The sequence below is a fragment of the Hyperolius riggenbachi genome, chromosome 2 (assembly GCF_040937935.1).
Source record: "Hyperolius riggenbachi isolate aHypRig1 chromosome 2, aHypRig1.pri, whole genome shotgun sequence".
In the NCBI taxonomy this organism is placed as follows: Eukaryota; Metazoa; Chordata; class Amphibia; order Anura; family Hyperoliidae; genus Hyperolius; species Hyperolius riggenbachi.
In genome coordinates, this window is record NC_090647.1 from 525,490,732 (window position 1) to 525,511,102 (window position 20,371).

The 20,371-nt window shown below is 45.9% G+C and overlaps 1 protein-coding gene across 2 annotated transcripts in view; it reads left to right on the forward strand.

Moving 5' to 3' along the window:
* BACH1 (BTB domain and CNC homolog 1) overlaps positions 1 to 19,560 on the forward strand; it is a 92,324-nt gene extending 72,764 nt beyond the window's left edge. For both annotated transcript variants that reach the window (XM_068270604.1, XM_068270603.1), the window contains exon 5: positions 15,446 to 19,560. In XM_068270604.1, the coding sequence (XP_068126705.1) occupies positions 15,446 to 15,874 (429 nt within the window). In that variant the 3' untranslated portion in view covers positions 15,875 to 19,560. The remainder of the gene's footprint in view (positions 1 to 15,445) is intronic.
* Positions 19,561 to 20,371: the final 811 nt, after the last annotated feature.

Consider the following 20,371-nt stretch of genomic DNA (forward strand, 5'->3'; position numbering starts at 1 on the left):
ATCACTGCAGGGATTCGTTCTATTAAATCCAGCAGAGCGGGTGCTGGCAGAAGCAATGTCTGCAGCGTTCCCGGTCTTTCTTCCTGCAGCCACGAACGACTTTGAGTGTATGCGTGTCCCCGGCTGTCAGAGGGAAATAGGAGGGGGGCAGGAGGAGGAGCCGGAGCGGAGGAGCAGAGAAATCCAATCATTTCTGACATTGGCCGTCCGTGGCAGGATGAAGAAAGCGGCAAACAGAGCGGATGGCTTCTGTGGGGAAGAGAGGACACGGCATCTGGGATCGCCAAACTACAGGGGAATACATTAATTCCTCACATTGGCTGCCAGGAAGGCTTTCATTTCTAACATTGGCCACTTCGCATTTTGGCCGGCCAGAATCCGAAGTGGCCAGACTTCAGGTTCTGGCCGTAAACATACACTTGTCAACCTAATTGCTTTAGGAATTTGCCTTGTTTAGTCGGATTTTAAATCCCCATGTCAGCTTAGATGACACTTTAATTGGGACATGTAAGAGCTGATTCACCATAACTCGCTTTGCGGTAAGTGAGTGATTTTACTATAAATGGGCGGTACTCGAATGCCAAGATTGTTAGAAGCATTGGGCAGCCTTTCTGAGGGAAAACTCAGCCTTTTCACATCAATGGAATCAAAATACAAGCTGAGTAACCTCTCCTGCCAACCGGCTGCTTTGTTTTGCTCTAGGACCGAGCCCCGCATGACTAATGTGGCCACAGGCTCTGTATGTAGAGTAGTGGCTGATGATTCAGAGCCTGCTGACATTCCAGTATAGGGAGAAATCCTGAGAGCTGCTGTTAAACGCCAACACAGCTCATAGCGTACAATCCTGAAAGGCAGAGTCAATGGGAGTGACAGCATGCGGCTGGCGGCAGCCTCTCGTACTGCACGTTTACACTTGTGTGTGGGAACTCCTGTACTCCAGGCCTCCAGTCAACAATTCACAAACTGCAGCACTGCAGCTGGGAATTCTAAAGGACACCTGAAGTGAGAGGGATATGGAGGCTGCCATATTTATTTCCTCGTAAGCAATACCAGTTGCCTGGCAGCCCTGCTGATCCATTTAGCTGTGGTAGTGTCTCAATCACACGCCTGAAACAAGCATGCAGCTAATTCTGTCAGACTTCAGGCAGAAACATCTGATCTGCATGCTTGCTCAGGGTCTGTGGCTAAAAGTATTATGCACACAACCGAGAAAATATACCAGGGAAAAATAATCAAACACAGGGTCACTAATGACTAGAGTTGGGCCGAACGGTTCGCCGGCGAACGGTTCCTGGCGAACTTTGGTGGTTCGCGTTCGCCTCCCGCAGGCGAACGTTTGCGGAAGTTCGCTTCGCCCAGTTCGCATCAAAAAACAAAATTTTTACCCTCCATTTCACTGTCAGCAGACATGTTATGGTCAAACACACTGCTTGAGGACCCGCCCACCCTCCCTTCAAGCTAGGTCCTTTATACCATTTGACTCAGTTGTCTGCCTACACTAATTAGTTATGGGACAGCTGCTACACTCTCTGCTAGTGAGATTTTAATTGGCCTCCCTCCTCCCTCCTCCCACCTCCCTCCTCCCACCTCCCTCCTCCCTCCTCCCTCCTCCCTCCTCCCTCCTCCCTCCTCCCTCCAACCCTCCTCCCTCCTCCCTCCTCCCTCCAACCCTCCTCCCTCCTCCCTCCTCCCTCCTCCCTCCTCCCTCCAACCCTCCAACCCTTCAACCCTTCAACCTATTCCCTCCTCCCTCCGGGAGGAGGGTGTCTTCTGGCAGGGAATTATACTTTTTTAAAAGCCAGTATATATCATACCATAGCTGGGAATCGAACCCAGATCACACTGCATGGTGGACACGTCAGTGCATCACCCTAAGCACTGTACCACTACAGTAGTAAGTGAAGCTACCGTAAAATGTACCATTAATGCTCAATGCAATAGAACCATTAGGTTGCTTAAAGGAGAACTGTAGTGAGAGGTATATGGAGGCTGCCATATTGATTTCCTTTTAAGCTATACCAGTTGCCTGGCAGCCCTGCTGATCTATTTGGCTGCAGTAATAATAATAATTATAATCCAAACATTTGTATAGCGCTTTTCTCCTGTCAGACTCAAAGCGCTCAAGAGCTGCAGCCACAGGGACGCACTCAAGAGGCCACCCTGCAGTGTTAGGGAGTCTTGCTTTGAACTCCTTACTGAATAGGTACTTGACCTAGCCAGGATTCGAACCCTGGTCTCCCATGTCAAAGGCAGAACCCTTAACCAGTACACTATCCAGCCACTGTTGTGTGAATCCCACCAGAAACAAGCATGCAGCTAATCTTGTCAGATCTTACAAAAATGTCAAACACCAGATCTGCTGCATGCTTGTTCAGGGTCTAGGGCTAAAAGTATTGGAGGCAGAGGATCTGCAGGATAGCCAGGTAACTGGTATTGCTTAAAAGGAAATCAATATGGTAGCCTCCATATACCTTTCACTACAGTTCTCCTTTAAAGGGAACCTTAACTGAGAGTGATATGGCTGTTTCCTGTAAACAATACCAGTTGCCTGGCAGTCCAGCTGATCTTTGTGACTGCAATAGTGGCTGAATCACACCCTGAAACAAGCATGCAGCTAATCCAGTCTGACTTCAGTCAGAGCACCTGATCTGCATGCTTGTTCAGGGGCTGTGGCTAAAAGTATTAGAGACACAGGATCAGCAGGCGATTCAGGCAACTGGTATTATTTTAAAAGGAAAAATCCATATCCTTCTCCGTTTAGGTTCCCTTTAAGGATTTGTAGCATAAAAGCCAACTCACATTGGCTGGGATTCGAACCTGGGTCTCACTGTATGGTGGACAAGCACACTATCCACTATACCAACTGAAGCTGGCCTGAAATTGCTGGCCTGAAATTGCTGGCCTGAAATTGCTGGCCTGAAAACAAGCTGCATCACACCCTGAAACAAGCATGCAGCTTGTTTTCAGGCCAGCAATTTCAGGCCAGCATTTTCAGGCCAGCATTTTCAGGCCAGCATTTTCAGGCCAGCATTTTCAGGCCAGCTTCAGTTGGTATAGTGGATAGTGTGCTTGTCCACCATACAGAGAGACCCAGGTTCGAATCCCAGCCAATGTGAGTTGGCTTTTATGCTACAAATCCTTAAAGGGAACCTAAACGGAGAAGGATATGGATTTTTCCTTTTAAAATAATACCAGTTGCCTGAATCGCCTGCTGATCCTGTGTCTCTAATACTTTTAGCCACAGCCCCTGAACAAGCATGCAGATCAGGTGCTCTGACTGAAGTCAGACTGGATTAGCTGCATGCTTGTTTCAGGGTGTGATTCAGCCACTATTGCAGTCACAAAGATCAGCTGGACTGCCAGGCAACTGGTATTGTTTACAGGAAACAGCCATATCACTCTCAGTTAAGGTTCCCTTTAAAGGAGAACTGTAGTGAAAGGTATATGGAGGCTACCATATTGATTTCCTTTTAAGCAATACCAGTTACCTGGCTATCCTGCAGATCCTCTGCCTCCAATACTTTTAGCCCTAGACCCTGAACAAGCATGCAGCAGATCTGGTGTTTGACATTTTTGTAAGATCTGACAAGATTAGCTGCATGCTTGTTTCTGGTGGGATTCACACGACAGTGGCTGGATAGTGTACTGGTTAAGGGTTCTGCCTTTGACATGGGAGACCAGGGTTCGAATCCTGGCTAGGTCAAGTACCTATTCAGTAAGGAGTTCAAAGCAAGACTCCCTAACACTGCAGGGTGGCCTCTTGAGTGCGTCCCTGTGGCTGCAGCTCTTGAGCGCTTTGAGTCTGACAGGAGAAAAGCGCTATACAAATGTTTGGATTATAATTATTATTATTACTGCAGCCAAATAGATCAGCAGGGCTGCCAGGCAACTGGTATAGCTTAAAAGGAAATCAATATGGCAGCCTCCATATACCTCTCACTACAGTTCTCCTTTAAGCAACCTAATGGTTCTATTGCATTGAGCATTAATGGTACATTTTACGGTAGCTTCACTTACTACTGTAGTGGTACAGTGCTTAGGGTGATGCACTGACGTGTCCACCATGCAGTGTGATCTGGGTTCGATTCCCAGCTATGGTATGATATATACTGGCTTTTAAAAAAGTATAATTCCCTGCCAGAAGACACCCTCCTCCCGGAGGGAGGAGGGAATAGGTTGAAGGGTTGAAGGGTTGAAGGGTTGAAGGGTTGAAGGGTTGAAGGGTTGAAGGGTTGAAGGGTTGAAGGGTTGGAGGGTTGGAGGGAGGAGGGAGGTGGGAGGTGGGAGGTGGGAGGAGGGAGGAGGGAGGAGGGAGGAGGGAGGAGGGAGGAGGGAGGAGGGAGGTGGGAGGAGGGAGGAGGGAGGTGGGAGGAGGGAGGAGGGAGGTGGGAGGAGGGAGGTGGGAGGAGGGAGGTGGGAGGAGGGAGGTGGGAGGTGGGAGGAGGGAGGTGGGAGGAGGGAGAGTAAAAACTCCCTAGCAGAGAGGAGGGAGAGTAAAAACTCCCTAGCAGAGTGTGTAGCAGCTGTTCCATAACTAATTAGTGTAGGTAGGCAAATGGTATAAAGGACCTTGCTTGGAGGAGGGAGGGAGGGTGGGTCCTCGAGCAGTGAAGTGTATTTCACTCAATTAGGTGTGACTCCAGGCATTAGAGCTTTTGAAACATGTTTTCTATCATTTTTGCAGTGTATAGAATTTTTTAAAACTTTGAAAGTTCGCCTCCCCATTGAAGTCTATTGCGGTTCGCGAACTTTTTCGCGAACCGAACCTTTCGCGGAGGTTCGCGAACAGGGTTCGCGAACCGAAAATCGGAGGTTCGGCCCAACTCTACTAATGACCAGCCCTTTGAGTATCAATATAGGAGTATTTGGCTCCACATTATTGGACCTAATGGTCAGTAAAAGAAACACAACTTTAATCGTGCCTAACAAGATTCACAAATTAATGTATAAAACCTCTAGTGTGGAGGTCTTGGCTTATCCCCCACAATAAGACATCTAATGTGGTGTAGCTATTCCACATAAAGGTTTAGAACCCTGCTGGTATAGGAGATGGTTGTAGCCACTAGCATTCAATCAGCTGTCATGTAGACTGCTAGCAGATGCTGCCTGTAGTCAGTACAGACCATCACCTACATATACATATCAGGAGGACATATAGAGGAGTGATAGTGCTATTTACACAGTGATTGTACAATGATCTTTAACATGTTTCACCCTACGGCTTTTTCAAAAAGTGCTATACATATATACAATGAGCATAGTGCACCCCCCACCAGCAAAATGTCCCCCAGCAAATAGCCCAAGTCAGAGCTGAGGCACTGTTTGCAGTGCAGGTTTAAATAGACTGAGAGAGAGGACAAGCACACCCACAGGGCGTGGCTACATGCATTAACCATTTCTATTCAGGTACACATCAGGGTTCTGATGTGTGTGAAGTGATGCGTATCTATGCGCCCTGCAGCCGGCGAGCCTATAAGCTATGAATGTCGACTGCACCTGCGACACATCACAAAGTCAGCTGTAGAGACATACCAAAAGGAGGGGGGGGGGGTTACAACAACCCATGTTATTAGGCCTAGCGCTGTTAGTCCGTATAAGACTGTGCTTCAATCCATATGCAAAGTGACAAATAAACGCATGATATGTATCAAACGTATATTCGATTGCTCATCTGAGCACTGCAATGCTGGCATTGCATCCATGCATTACATGCACTTTGGAAATTCAGCATCAGAGCCTCCACATAGATAAGTAGCAGTAACAATTATACACTTGCACCTTGTATCTTAGGGTAGAAGTCACATTGTGACTGACATGACATAACACATCATCTCGAATGATGTCTATCGATTTCCAGGTGAGTATATAGAGTGTATCTAAAGTCTCAACCACTGTGCATTATGTCATTCTGATAGGTGCATAAGGGGATTAGTATCTCAGCATATGCATACGATTGTATCTATCAATCTGCCTACCTTGTTCCCATAGACTGCCAATCTACATCATTCGATCGGTTACATCCATGCACTATATATACTCTGGAAACTTGACATCAAAGCCTCAACATGAATAGATGGTATTTACATTTGTGCAATTGCACCATACACATTGGGATAGAGCTCCCATTGTGACTAACATGAAGAGGAAACACATCACCTCAAGTGGCGTATATCGATTGCCAGATGGGTATATGAGTAGTATCAAGGGTCTCAGCCTCTGTGCATTATGTCAGATAGGTGCATAAAAGGGATTAGCATCTCAGCAAGTGCACACAATTGTATCAATCAGTCTACCTCCCTTACTCCCATAGACAGCCAATCTCCATCTCTCGTTGGTTACTCTATATATGGAGATCTCAGTTGCTCATGGATTGAATTTATACTTGCTCAATTGCCCGATTTATTACTGTTAGTAGATAAGTGTGAACCAGTCAGAGGAAACAAGCCAGATTGAAATCCTCATTCAGTCCGTTTGGAGCAATCGAGTCAAGACGAAAAATCCACCTCGACTCGATTTGGGTTAATTTTTTGTCGAGGTTACCCCCCCTAATGCTTCTTTTCCATTCCTGAATCCCCCAGAACATGATGTCGAACCTGGATTTTGGGTGTACCTGATTCATGTGTCGTGCAATCGGTGTGTCGTTCCTGTGTTTTATGTCGCCAATGTGTTCTAATACTCGCTCCTTGAGTGCTCTCGTGGTTTTACCCACATACAAAAGTTCACATTTGCACTTAGCCGCATATACGACCCCCTTTGTATTGCATGTGATAAATGAGCGAATGTCAAAAACCCTACCGTTTACTGGGGAGACAAATTGTTTGATTGTGGGCATATATTTGCATGCTTTGCACTTCCCACAATGGAACGATCCTTGTGGTTTAGTAGGTAACCAGGTGCTTTTGTGTTGTTCTGGATTCTTGGAAAACGCGCTGTGGACAAGAATGTCCCTCAGGTTGGATGCCCTTCTATATGTTATTGAGGGTCTTGAGGGTAAAATACTAGCTAGATCTTTATCTTTTTTTAATATTGGCCAGTAATGCTCGACAATTTGAAAGACTGAATGGGACTGTTCAGTGAACGTGCCCACCAATCGTGGTGGCATACGTTTAGATGTCTGTGTGTCATGATTGTTAGCCATATCTGTGACTTCAATCGGAGTATTAGCCAGTGTTTGTTGACGCGGGGTATGTTTAGCCCGCAGATATGCCTTTTGTATAACTTCATCTGGGAAGCCTCTGTATCTAAATCTGTCATTCAAAAGTTTACATTCTTTTTCGAACGATTCCTCACTCGAGCAATTTCTCCGCGCTCTGAGGAATTGTCCTATCGGTATGCTCCTGCGCAGCGATCTTGGGTGTGAGCTATCCCATTTTAGTAATGAGTTTGTTGCAGTAGGTTTGCGAAATATTTCTGTCTCTATTTCGCCCTGTTTCCCAATCTTGATTGTGAGATCAAGGAAATTGATGTGTGTATTGCTCACTTCATATGTGAATTTCATTCCAATCTCATTCATATTCAATATAGTTACAAAATCAACAAACAGCAATACACACATCAATGGGATAGCTCACACCCAAGATCGCTGCGCAGGAGCATACCGATAGGACAATTCCTCAGAGCGCGGAGAAATTGCTCGAGTGAGGAATCGTTCGAAAAAGAATGTAAACTTTTGAATGACAGATTTAGATACAGAGGCTTCCCAGATGAAGTTATACAAAAGGCATATCTGCGGGCTAAACATACCCCGCGTCAACAAACACTGGCTAATACTCCGATTGAAGTCACAGATATGGCTAACAATCATGACACACAGACATCTAAACGTATGCCACCACGATTGGTGGGCACGTTCACTGAACAGTCCCATTCAGTCTTTCAAATTGTCGAGCATTACTGGCCAATATTAAAAAAAGATAAAGATCTAGCTAGTATTTTACCCTCAAGACCCTCAATAACATATAAAAGGGCATCCAACCTGAGGGACATTCTTGTCCACAGCGCGTTTTCCAAGAATCCAGAACAACACAAAAGCACCTGGTTACCTACTAAACCACAAGGATCGTTCCATTGTGGGAAGTGCAAAGCATGCAAATATATGCCCACAATCAAACAATTTGTCTCCCCAGTAAACGGTAGGGTTTTTGACATTCGCTCATTTATCACATGCAATACAAAGGGGGTCGTATATGCGGCTAAGTGCAAATGTGAACTTTTGTATGTGGGTAAAACCACGAGAGCACTCAAGGAGCGAGTATTAGAACACATTGGCGACATAAAACACAGGAACGACACACCGATTGCACGACACATGAATCAGGTACACCCAAAATCCAGGTTCGACATCATGTTCTGGGGGATTCAGGAATGGAAAAGAAGCATTAGGGGGGGTAACCTCGACAAAAAATTAACCCAAATCGAGTCGAGGTGGATTTTTCGTCTTGACTCGATTGCTCCAAACGGACTGAATGAGGATTTCAATCTGGCTTGTTTCCTCTGACTGGTTCACACTTATCTACTAACAGTAATAAATCGGGCAATTGAGCAAGTATAAATTCAATCCATGAGCAACTGAGATCTCCATATATAGAGTAACCAACGAGAGATGGAGATTGGCTGTCTATGGGAGTAAGGGAGGTAGACTGATTGATACAATTGTGTGCACTTGCTGAGATGCTAATCCCTTTTATGCACCTATCTGACATAATGCACAGAGGCTGAGACCCTTGATACTACTCATATACCCATCTGGCAATCGATATACGCCACTTGAGGTGATGTGTTTCCTCTTCATGTTAGTCACAATGGGAGCTCTATCCCAATGTGTATGGTGCAATTGCACAAATGTAAATACCATCTATTCATGTGGAGGCTTTGATGTCAAGTTTCCAGAGTATATATAGTGCATGGATGTAACCGATCGAATGATGGAGATTGGCAGTCTATGGGAACAAGGGAGGCAGATTGATAGATACAATCGTATGCATATGCTGAGATACTAATCCCCTTATGCACCTATCAGAATGACATAATGCACAGTGGTTGAGACTTTAGATACACTCTATATACTCACCTGGAAATCGATAGACATCATTCGAGATGATGTGTTATGTCATGTCAGTCACAATGTGACTTCTACCCTAAGATACAAGGTGCAAGTGTATAATTGTTACTGCTACTTATCTATGTGGAGGCTCTGATGCTGAATTTCCAAAGTGCATGTAATGCATGGATGCAATGCCAGCATTGCAGTGCTCAGATGAGCAATCGAATATACGTTTGATACATATCATGCGTTTATTTGTCACTTTGCATATGGATTGAAGCACAGTCTTATACGGACTAACAGCGCTAGGCCTAATAACATGGGTTGTTGTAACCCCCCCCCCCCCCCCTCCTTTTGGTATGTCTCTACAGCTGACTTTGTGATGTGTCGCAGGTGCAGTCGACATTCATAGCTTATAGGCTCGCCGGCTGCAGGGCGCATAGATACGCATCACTTCACACACATCAGAACCCTGATGTGTACCTGAATAGAAATGGTTAATGCATGTAGCCACGCCCTGTGGGTGTGCTTGTCCTCTCTCTCAGTCTATTTAAACCTGCACTGCAAACAGTGCCTCAGCTCTGACTTGGGCTATTTGCTGGGGGACATTTTGCTGGTGGGGGGTGCACTATGCTCATTGTATATATGTATAGCACTTTTTGAAAAAGCAGTAGGGTGAAACATGTTAAAGATCATTGTACAATCACTGTGTAAATAGCACTATCACTCCTCTATATGTCCTCCTGATATGTATATGTAGGTGATGGTCTGTACTGACTACAGGCAGCATCTGCTAGCAGTCTACATGACAGCTGATTGAATGCTAGTGGCTACAACCATCTCCTATACCAGCAGGGTTCTAAACCTTTATGTGGAATAGCTACACCACATTAGATGTCTTATTGTGGGGGATAAGCCAAGACCTCCACACTAGAGGTTTTATACTTTAATTTGTGAATCTTGTTAGGCACGATTAAAGTTGTGTTTCTTTTACTGACCATTAGGTCCAATAATGTGGAGCCAAATACTCCTATATTGATACTCAAAGGGCTGGTCATTAGTGACCCTGTGTTTGGCTAAAAGTATTAGTCAGTGAATCAGCAGGACTGCCAGGCAACCAATCAGAAAGCCGCTACTGACTTGCACCTGTGCAGTAGAGCAGTCCCAATCGGGCTCGGCTATTTCTCTTTCTGCCCGAGCCCGATTGGAAAGCCGCTACTGCACTGGATTGCGGTAGGTAAATATTACAGACACTACTGCACCGCAGTTGTCTGCTGTGGTTTCGAAGGAGCCAGTGCTGGATCCCTGAGGATGTGCGTATTGCTGAGCCGCCGGTGAGCTGGGCACAGGGTAAGCCGAATGACTGCTGTCGCAAGACTCCCTGGTGGCGTTAAATACTTTTCCCCATCCAAGTTTAAGCAACTCGAAGGGAGATGTAATTATGGGTCCGGCAACTGCTGGTGCCACAAGTTAGCGTTAAGCGCCCCGCGCAGCATTGCATTGCTGCTATGGGTGGGGCGCCTGGTATCGGTGCTCGGTGGTAAGCGCCATGTGCAAACATCGCCTATTTAGCCCTGAGGCTTAGGGGGATTGGGAAGGCTCATTCGAATCCAGAGGCTGTGCCCTCTCAAAGGATGGGGGGGAGGGGGGGAAGGGTTATGGTTGGTTTCGTTGCAGTACCTATTTGTGGTGCCAGTACAGTCCGGTCCCAAAAGAGTTTAACCTCCTTGGCGGTAGTCCCGAGCTACGGTCAGGGCGGAAAACCGCAGCTTAGCGGTAACCCCGACCTGTATTTGGGTAGCCGCTGGAGGCTCTATGCAGAGCAATGGCACGCAGCGGACGTTACAGCTCACCTCACGGGGGATCCCGACGTCAACAGCCATCCTTCTTCCGCTCCTCCGGGGCTCTGCTTCCCCGGTGAGATCGCAGTCTGTCGTCATGATTGCAGCCGGCAATCTCACTTTAGGGTTGCAGCGCCACCCGGAGGACGGAGGGAAAACTGCAGCGCTGGAGCCAGAGAGGTGAGTAAGTGCAGGGCTGCTGCAGACGCTCTGCTGGTATGATTTTTTTTTTCATGATTTTAGGGTCTAAAAGCACATGAAAAACTTGTATCCCTTTTAGAAGCTAAATACAAAGCATTCATACCGCCAGGGAAGTTAAAGAATGTTTTCTTAACCACTCGCCGACTGCTCCACGCCAATTGGTGTGACATCCTGGGGGTGTGTCTTGCTAGGGATCGCGCGTGTGCTCCGCTCTGTCATCAGTCTCTTATCGGCGATCACCGCTAGGAGACTGTTAGACGGCAACACTGCTGTCTATTTACATTGTACAGCGATGTGATCTACAGCAGCGCTGTACTGGGGACAGCTGTGTCACTCGGCTGTCCCCTGGGAAGGCACAGGAGCGGTCGGCTCTCATAGGCCTCTGATGCATATGACGGCTGATTGCGGTGATAGGCTGGCAGGAGGAGGGAGGGGGGAAAAAAAATAGGGAAATTTAATAAAAATAAAACAACAAAGAAATATATAAATAAACAAACATTCCAGCAGGGATCAGAGTCCACCAACAGAAAGCTTTCTGTTGGTGGGCAGAAAAGGGGGGGGTCACTCGTGTGCTGACTTGTACGGCTCTGCAGCGAGCACTTAAAGCTGCAGTGGCCTAAATTGTAAAATAAAAAAAAATAAAAAAAGGCCTTGTCACTAGGAGGGTGTTAGGCCCCGTTTACACGTAAGCAGTTGATATGCGTTAGTGTGCGTTAGTATGCGTTAGTACGCGTTAGTGTGCATTGGTACGCATTTTTCCATAGCAGTGCATTGCGAAGAAGATTACTGTGCCATAGGAAAACATGGGCATTACTTTGAAAATCAGTTTTCTTTCAGTTATAACTGAGAGCTGCTGATTAAGTGTAAAAGGGGCCTAAGGGCCCAATTACACTTAATCAGTTGGTGTGCGTTGGTATGCGTTGGTACGCGTTTTTTCCATAGCAGTGCATTGTGAAAAAGATTTCAGTTAAACCGCGTTAAGTGTGAAATGTGCCATAGGAAAACATAGACATTACTTTGAAAATCCGTTTTCTTTCAGTTTTAACTGAGAGCTGCTGATTAAGTGTAAAAGGGGCCTTAACCTCCTTAGCGGTCTGGATGAGCTCAGCTCGTCCATTACCGCCGGAGGGTGCCGCTCAGGCCCTGCTGGGCCGATTTGTTTCAAATAAAAAGGAGCACACGCAGCCGGCACTTTGCCAGCCGCGTGTTCTACCTGATCGCCGCCGCAGCACGGCAATTCGCCGCGTGTAGCGGCGAAAGAGGGTCCCCCCAGCCGCCCGAGCCCAGCGCAGCCGGAACGAACAGTTCCGGCCAGCGCTAAGGGCTGGATCGGAGGCGGCAGACGTCAGGACGTCGGCTGACGTCCATGACGTCAATCCGCTCATCGCCATGGCAACGAGGAAGGCGAAACAAGGAAGGCTGCTCATTGCAGCCTTCCTTGTTACTTCTGATCGCCGAAGGCAATCTGAAGTACGCATTAGGAGCGCCCTCTAGTGGGCTTTCATGCAGCCAACTTTCAGTTGGCTGCATGTAATAGTTTTTTTTTTATTACAAAAAAAAACCCTCCCGCAGCCGCCCTGGTGATCTTAATAGAACGCCAGGGAGGTTAAATAAGCCTATGGTCCTCAAGTGGTTAAATGCAAGTGAATTTCGTGCCTAGCCTGGTGCTTTCAGCAGCACAGAGTACATAGAGTGGAGTGTCATGGAGCAGTTGGGCCATTTGTTATGGTCTATAAGCGATAACACAGTGCATGACACAGCATGACTTGCAGCCTGTTACACAGCAGGGCAGGGTGGTGGCTGCCAGCATGAAAACATTGTTAAGCAACTCTTCAGCGTAGACACTAATTAATTATACACCAGCCGCTGCAGCAGTGCTGAACTTTGAAACGCTGTAATCACATTCAGCCAGTCATAAAGCTGATTTCTTTTGTGCAGTGTAATGTTAAAAAGGGAAATTACAGCACTATACTTTTTTCATCATTTCTTTTATTAAAGGGCACAGAAAGATTTATATTTTTCATGAATTTTTGTATTCATTCTCTACTTGACAAATAATTGTTTTTATCGAGACGCAGCTATGACATACAGATGGGAAGACACAGTGCGCCTGTATAACAAAGAAGTAAATTATTATTATTATTATTATTATAGATTTATATAGCGCCAGCCTCTTCCGTGGGGCTGTACAACAGCATGCGGGGTATAACAATACAAATAAATAACACAGCAGTTAATTCAAGACAGTGGTGGAGTACAGCTGATGCAGTGAACAAATCGGCTACAGATTTTACACGGGGTGGGAGATACGCACACACATTGCACAGCATTGTGAGACAAAGGGGGAAGAGAGCCCTGGCCAAAAGGCCTTACAATCTAAAGGGTTATAGGACAGTAGGTAAGGGAAGCTGTGTATGGGATGGTAGAGATGGTGGTCAGTGGCCAAAGTGTCCTAGGTAGGAGAGTATACTGGCCTGAAGAGGCGAGTTTTACAGGTTGCGCCTAAAAAGGGTAAGTGTGGGTGAGTGGCGGATATGTTGAGGGAGGGTGTTCCAGAGGATGGGAGAGGATCGAGAGAAGTCTTGTAAGCGGGTGTGTGAAAAGTAGTGGTGGTAGTAGTAGTAGCAGTAGCAGTATTCATTTGTTTGGGATAGGCAGGGCAGACATATGCCCCTGCTGCGAGAGTCGCTCTGCAGTGGAAACTACTTTCAGAATTACAACTGCTAAGCAATAGCTGTCACTGAAGCTAATCTACTAAGACCAGTGCGAAGAAACCTACAGGAAATGATGTGCAGGTACCAGGGCAAATAGGTTTCTGTTGGTTAGGCTGGATTCGCACATAAAAGGTGTCCGGTCCTGTGCTTTCAGTCTTTGACATTGGTTTTGTTTGAGTTTTCTATGGCTTGGTTCACACATAAAAGCTGTACATTCCCAGTCCTGTCAGTTTTGTATCAGTTGTCTATGGATGTGTTCACACATAAAAGGTGTACAGTACCATTCCTGTCAGGTAACACTGATACAAAACTGACAGGACAGAACTGGACTGGAAGTGTACAGACTTATGTGCAAACCAAGCCTAAATGGGGGAAAGGATTCTGATTTCCGGCTGCAGGCAATTGCACTGCTCTTTTATTCAGTTTACTTTCTGGATGAGCTTGGCGCTTTGGAATTTACTGTTAGGCTATTTTTAAACTGTTATGCCGCGTGCATGAAAAAAGTGCGGCTTGAAAAAAAGGGCCCGGCTGGATTACAAAATGGCGCCGGTGGATAACAGTCTGTCAAACTTTACGTTAAATATCGTTGTTAAAGCCAAAGGTTCCCGATTACTTAAAAAAAAAAGCCAGCTACTTGCCTAATAAAATAGACAAAAAACGAGAGCCCAATATGGTGTAGTATGTTGAAGACAATTGGTAAGTGGTTTAGTGAGAGAATTTATACTCACAAACATGGGTTACCATTCAGGCAACCACTCAATAGGCGGGTGAGGAGATTAGACCTGTCCTCACTCAGGATTAAGAAGTCGCTCTCTGTAGTAAAGAAACAAGAAAGGGGGTAGCACTCCCCTCCACCAGGAGTGGACACAGAGTATTTGTATGTAGAACAGAGGCGCCAGCAGGATAAAAGTCAATAAAAATGTTATTGACTTTGATCCTGCTGGCGCCTCTGTTCTACATACAGCTACTTACCTATGGAGAGGGAAGGCTCTGTGTCCTAATGAGCCTTCCCTCTCCTCTCCCGGTGCCCTCGTCGCAGCGCTTGCTCCTCCGTTCAAATCCCCCGCTGCAGGGGACTTCGGTAGTCTTCGGGAGCCGAGACCTCCTGAAGACAGGTGGCTCCATACTGAGCACGCGCGATTACGCGTTAGAGGGCACTGGCGTGTGCGCAGTTTGGAGTGGCCCGTCTTCGGGAGCACTCGGATTCCCGAAGACTGGCGGAGCCTCCCTTCGGCGACGGAATAGCAGTATTTGTCCAATTTAGTCAAATACTGCTACGGGGGAGCCAGCACTGGAACGGGCACCAGGAGAGGGGGAAGCTCATTACGACTCTGAGCCTTTCCTCTCCTTAGGTAAGTATCTGTCTTTTCTTTTACTAATCCCATTCTCTTTAAAACAGACATGAAATAATAACGAAAAGATGTTAACATTAAAAATCGTTACATAATTCAACAATACAGCTTAACCCAACCCTACTCTCACACAGAACCCTCCCCTGGTGACACTTAACCCTAACCACCACCCCGGTGGTGCCTAACCCTAACCACTCCCCTGGTGGGTGTAGGGGGGGGGGGTTACTGTATTTTAATGTTTGACTCTGCTCATTTTTTTCTTTACACTGATGCGTTCCTTTCCTTTCTCTGCAGCATAATGAGAGGGAACATTTGCTGAAGGAGAGGGACCAAATTTTATCCACGTTGGGAGAGACCAAACAGAACCTCAATGGACTGTGCCAGAAGGTCTGCCAGGAGGCGTCACTGAGCCGCGAGCAGATCCACATCCTGGCAAAGTATTCCAGCTCCGAGTGCCCGCTGTCTTTCCTGGTTCCGGAGAAGGGCAAGATGTTCCGCCAGTGTGAAGCCATACTGCAGGAGCTGGCCGGGGGAATAATGATGAACACCGGAGAGAATTCCCGGCGGCAGGCGGAGGAGGGGAGCGGCGTTCGGCAGAGCGCTGCTGCCGTGCCAGTCTTGCCACCTGAATCTGCTGTACCCGGCCAGTCAGCCTCTCCGGGGGGCATTGGTGATTTTTGCCTACAGATGACTGCTAAGTGCACTACTGATGAACAAAACTAACGCTGTCATTACTCCGGACACTTACATATTTAAAAGAAAGCAATATTTTATTTTTGTATCTTCCTTAGAGGAAAATTTTTTTAATTTCTTGTTTTCAAAGTTTGATTTAACAGAAAAAGAAAAATCCTACATTTTTAGAGGTAATATTTCAATGAATATCTTTAAAGCATTATATTTCGGAGCAGAGTGAGGGGGTTGAATGGTTGAAATCGCGCTTCGCTGTTCTTGGCGTGAAAATCCAGGACAATAAAGGGCATGTATAGTAGGGATGATCAATAAGATGCAAATCATTTCTCCTTACATTCAAATTTCATGAAAATGTTATGCAGCTTAACTACTTAAAGACCGCCTCACACCAATGAGCGTGAATGCGGCGGCAGCCCCAGGACCGCCTAACGCCAATTGGAGTCAAGTCCTGGGGCTGCAGTTTCCCAGGGAACGGCCACGTGCATGCGTGATCGTTCCCGGACGCTTCGGAACGGAGTTCCGTGAATAGCCTTTTAGCCGCCAATCACGGCTAGCAGGCTGCTTGTAAACGTAAGGGGAAAGAAATCCCCTTTGTTTACAAGCATACAGTGCTGCCGGTGGCCGCAGCGCTGTACAGATCGGCGATCCCCGGCCTCTCATAGGGGAGCGCCGTCCTCTCATAGGTTGATACCTATGAGAGGCGGAACAGGACGGATCGCCGTCCTGTTCAAGTCTGTGCATGGAGAGGAGGAGGGAAGGTGAGGGAGAGAGAGCCTCATAGGAGGCTGGGAAAAAACAAACAACAAACGGCCGCAGCGACCGGACCCCTCCGATGGCATGTCCCCTAAGGGACAAAAAAAAGGAGGTGAGTCCGATCGCTCGGCACCTAAGCTGGGCTGTGTTGGTGGCTGAAAAGCCTGCACAGCCCAGTGCAGCAAATAATAACCTGGTCTTTAGGAGGGGTTAGCACTGTGGGCGGCAAGTGGTTAAAATTGGACCAATAGAAATTGACAGGAAGTTCTCCTGGTTGGTCCAATTTCAAGATGCTTATAATTTACATGAAATTTGAATGCTATTTGTATCTCATTGATCATCCCCAATGTATAGTGTGTTTTTTATTACCATAACTGTTTTATTTATTTCGGATTTTAATCTTTAAGTTTCTTTTTTTTGGTGCTCTCCCTGCTAATGTTTTGATGATTGCTTTAGGTTGGGACCCACTAAGCAGCACTTTTCAAAGCGCTTGTGATTAGAAAAGCTCTTGCTAATGTAATGCTATGTGGGATTTTAAAAAAATCACATCCTTCAAGTTGGATCACACACATAGCATTACATCACAAACACTTAAGTGCTGCCAGTGGGTTCCAGGCCTTCTTCAGTAAACAAATGTCTACCATAACGAGAGGAAGGTTCACAGATTTGCTGACCAAAAAATAGGTCTTATATTTCCATACGGAACGATCTTACCCTTACTGCACTGCAGCCACTGGAAACCTTTCTTGTGGTTACAAAACTTGCCATTCCAACCAGCAGGTGGAGCTGTTGACAAATATTTGATTTATAATAAGAGTTTTTAATATTTTCCTGATTTAAAAAAAACGTAAAACTGTTTTATTAAATATTAATAGGACAAAAATTGAAAAAAAAAAACCACTATACATTGCCATTAAACAAACCTGGGAAATAAAAACTGAGCATATAAAGAAACATGCGTAATCTGGCGGTAACCTTAATGGAAAGTGAATTTCAATATGATTCCCAGTTCCATGGTTATGACTTGTTGAGGTAATGTGCAGATTTTGACTCTTCATGTAAAAGGTGAGGTTGGCCCCACCCCTGCCACTTTTTTTTTAAGCCTCCCAACTGGACCTTTGGGGATGTGTGGTTGAATGGACTAAGGGCTTAACTCACCTTCACAGCAACTTGTAACTGTGTAAGTACTGATCATTTAGAATTGGAGTTTTCAATGAAGGCTGTCTGATTGCCATCCGGTTTCCCGTAACAGTTTGGCCAGGGGTTCTCAAGCTAGGTGCCACGGCACCCTGGTGCGCCTCAAGCATTTTCCAGGGGTGCCGCGGCGTTCATCCTTTGGGGAATGCAGCTGAATAAGTATCATAACAGCATTTCAGTAGTTATTTTTGGCAATGGGTGCCTTGAAAAACTTTTCAAAGCCATCAAGGGTGCCCTGAACTGAAAAAGTTTGAAAACCTCTGCGATTGGCTATGAAGATGCTTTGAAATGTCTGATTTCCTTTCTCACACATCTGCTGCTACTGTCTGGGCTGGAGGACTCTTCATAGAGTTCAGTGGGGCTGCAACATTTTGAAGAATGGAGGTGCAGTTGGTTTTCTAAATTTGGGGTATAGAGGAGAGCAACAAACCAATCCAGCAAACCTGAACTGCATACTTAAAGGGGAACTCTAGTGACCTATAGTAGAATATAGTAAGTTATTTAGGTTACTTCTAAACTAATTATCCTGGTTTCAGCATCAGAAACACTTTTTATATCCGTGTAAGTTGCTATGTAACCCCACCCTCCCAGTTATGTCACAGCATAGGCTGTTTAGCTATGTGGAATGCTTCTCCCAGAGCATTCTGGGAATCTAGATGTTTCGGCTGACTTCGCAACACACAGTAAGCAAACCTGCTGCAATGATGCGCCTAACAAGACTAAAGAGGTCGCCTCCTGTGACAAATTTAGGAATGAGGAAATATTCTGCAGTGGGCAAGCACTGTCAAAATGATTGTATAAAGTAATATTGTTCAAAATAAGACCTTTTATTAATTACATTATATTTAGTAAAATTCCTCTTTAACTTTTTGCCATTAGGTGGCAAAACATTTGCAGCCTTGGCTGTGGAGTCTGGATACTGTTCAGAAGTTGCACTGGTGACAACTTTTCAAGAGAGTGAAACTTACATACAGGTATAAATTGGTTCCTATTTAATTCCAGACTCCAGTGGCACTTTGGGATTCTCCTATAAACAACTGAGTCCATGTTTGCATGGTCATTTCATTTTTCTGGTGTTCTCCAGCCAAACAGGTGCAGCAAGTGAAGGATATTGGAGGATAAACTTCACAAGCCATAACTCCAAACCATAAACCTCAAATGTAGATTTAACACTCAGGTTAACCCCATCACTCTAGTTCCAAAACTAAACCGGTAGATTGGGGTGATGGTCTTCTTTAATATCCTGGGTTAAATCTGCAGCTTGTATTACTTTTGAAAGTGTTCAGTATTATGTTTTGGGCTTCTAGATGAAGTGAGGCATTTTGTTCAAAGGATTACTCCGTCCATAACTGATATTTTAGCTTTTGATTATTGCTGGAGAGTTCCGCCGACATCTGCCTTGTCCCCAGTGGTAAGAACTAACTTTGTATTTCAGCTACTGAAAGACCGCCTCTGTGCCCTTACGAAGGGGAAACTACCCCTTCCATTTCTAATAGGTTCCATGTTCAACAACAATTTATTTATTTTTAACAATCCAGTGCAGGTACTTCTACTAGTGGTAGCAGGAGAGTGGTCATGAGCATGCGTCTTTCAGCTCGCAACAGTGACCTCTTGTGGACGGAGGACTTCTCTGTCAATAAGAACGCTGGAACTCTGGGATTTCTGCTGAGAATGTACTTAGCTCTTGTTAAAATTTTAGGTTTTTAATTTATTGTTGTAGAAGCATGAATTCTAAGTTTAGTATGGGTGTTCTTTAAAGAGAACCCGAGGTGTGTTTAAAGAATGTTATCTGCATACAGAGGCTGGATCTGCCTATACAGCCCAGCCTCTGTTGCTATCCCAAACCCCACTAAGGTCCCCCTGCACTCTGCAATCCCTCATAAATCACAGCCATGCTGTGAGGCTGTGTTTACATCTGTAGTGTCAGTCTCAGCTGCTCCCCCGCCTCCTGCATAGCTCCGGTCCCTGCCCCCGTCCCTTCCCTCCAATCAGCAGGGAGGGAAGAGATGCAGGCGGGGACTGGAGTTCTGCAGGAGGCGGGGAGAGCAGCAGACTGACACTATAGAGATAAACACAGCCAGCTCTGACCAGCTGTTTGTCAGCAGCGTGGCTGTGATTTATGAGGGATTGCAGAGTGCAGGGGGACCTTAGGGGGGTTTGGGATAGCAACAGAGGCTGGGCTGTATAGGCAGATCCAGCCTCTGTATGCAGATAATATTCTTCAAACCTACCTCGGGTTCTCTTTAAGGAAAATGTGTTGGGTAAGAAATAAGGAGGCCTGGTGTCATGCTGATGTTCTAGCATCGTTCGTTTTAGTTACACCCCTGGAAGAAGCATGCTGCCAGCGGTCTCTCCCTAGAATCAGACTGTCAATCAGAAGGTAGATGATCATCATAACAGCCAGGCAAATTGTATTTTGAAAATGAAATACAACTGGATAATTGGAGCAGATTTGTGATGTGGACCCCTTTGAGAAGTTTCACATCCATTGCACGCTCCCCAGTCAGGTATGAGGGAGAATAGGTCTGCTTGCAGTGCTATGTATGGCGCAAGGTTAATGTAGCAATTTAACAGCATTAA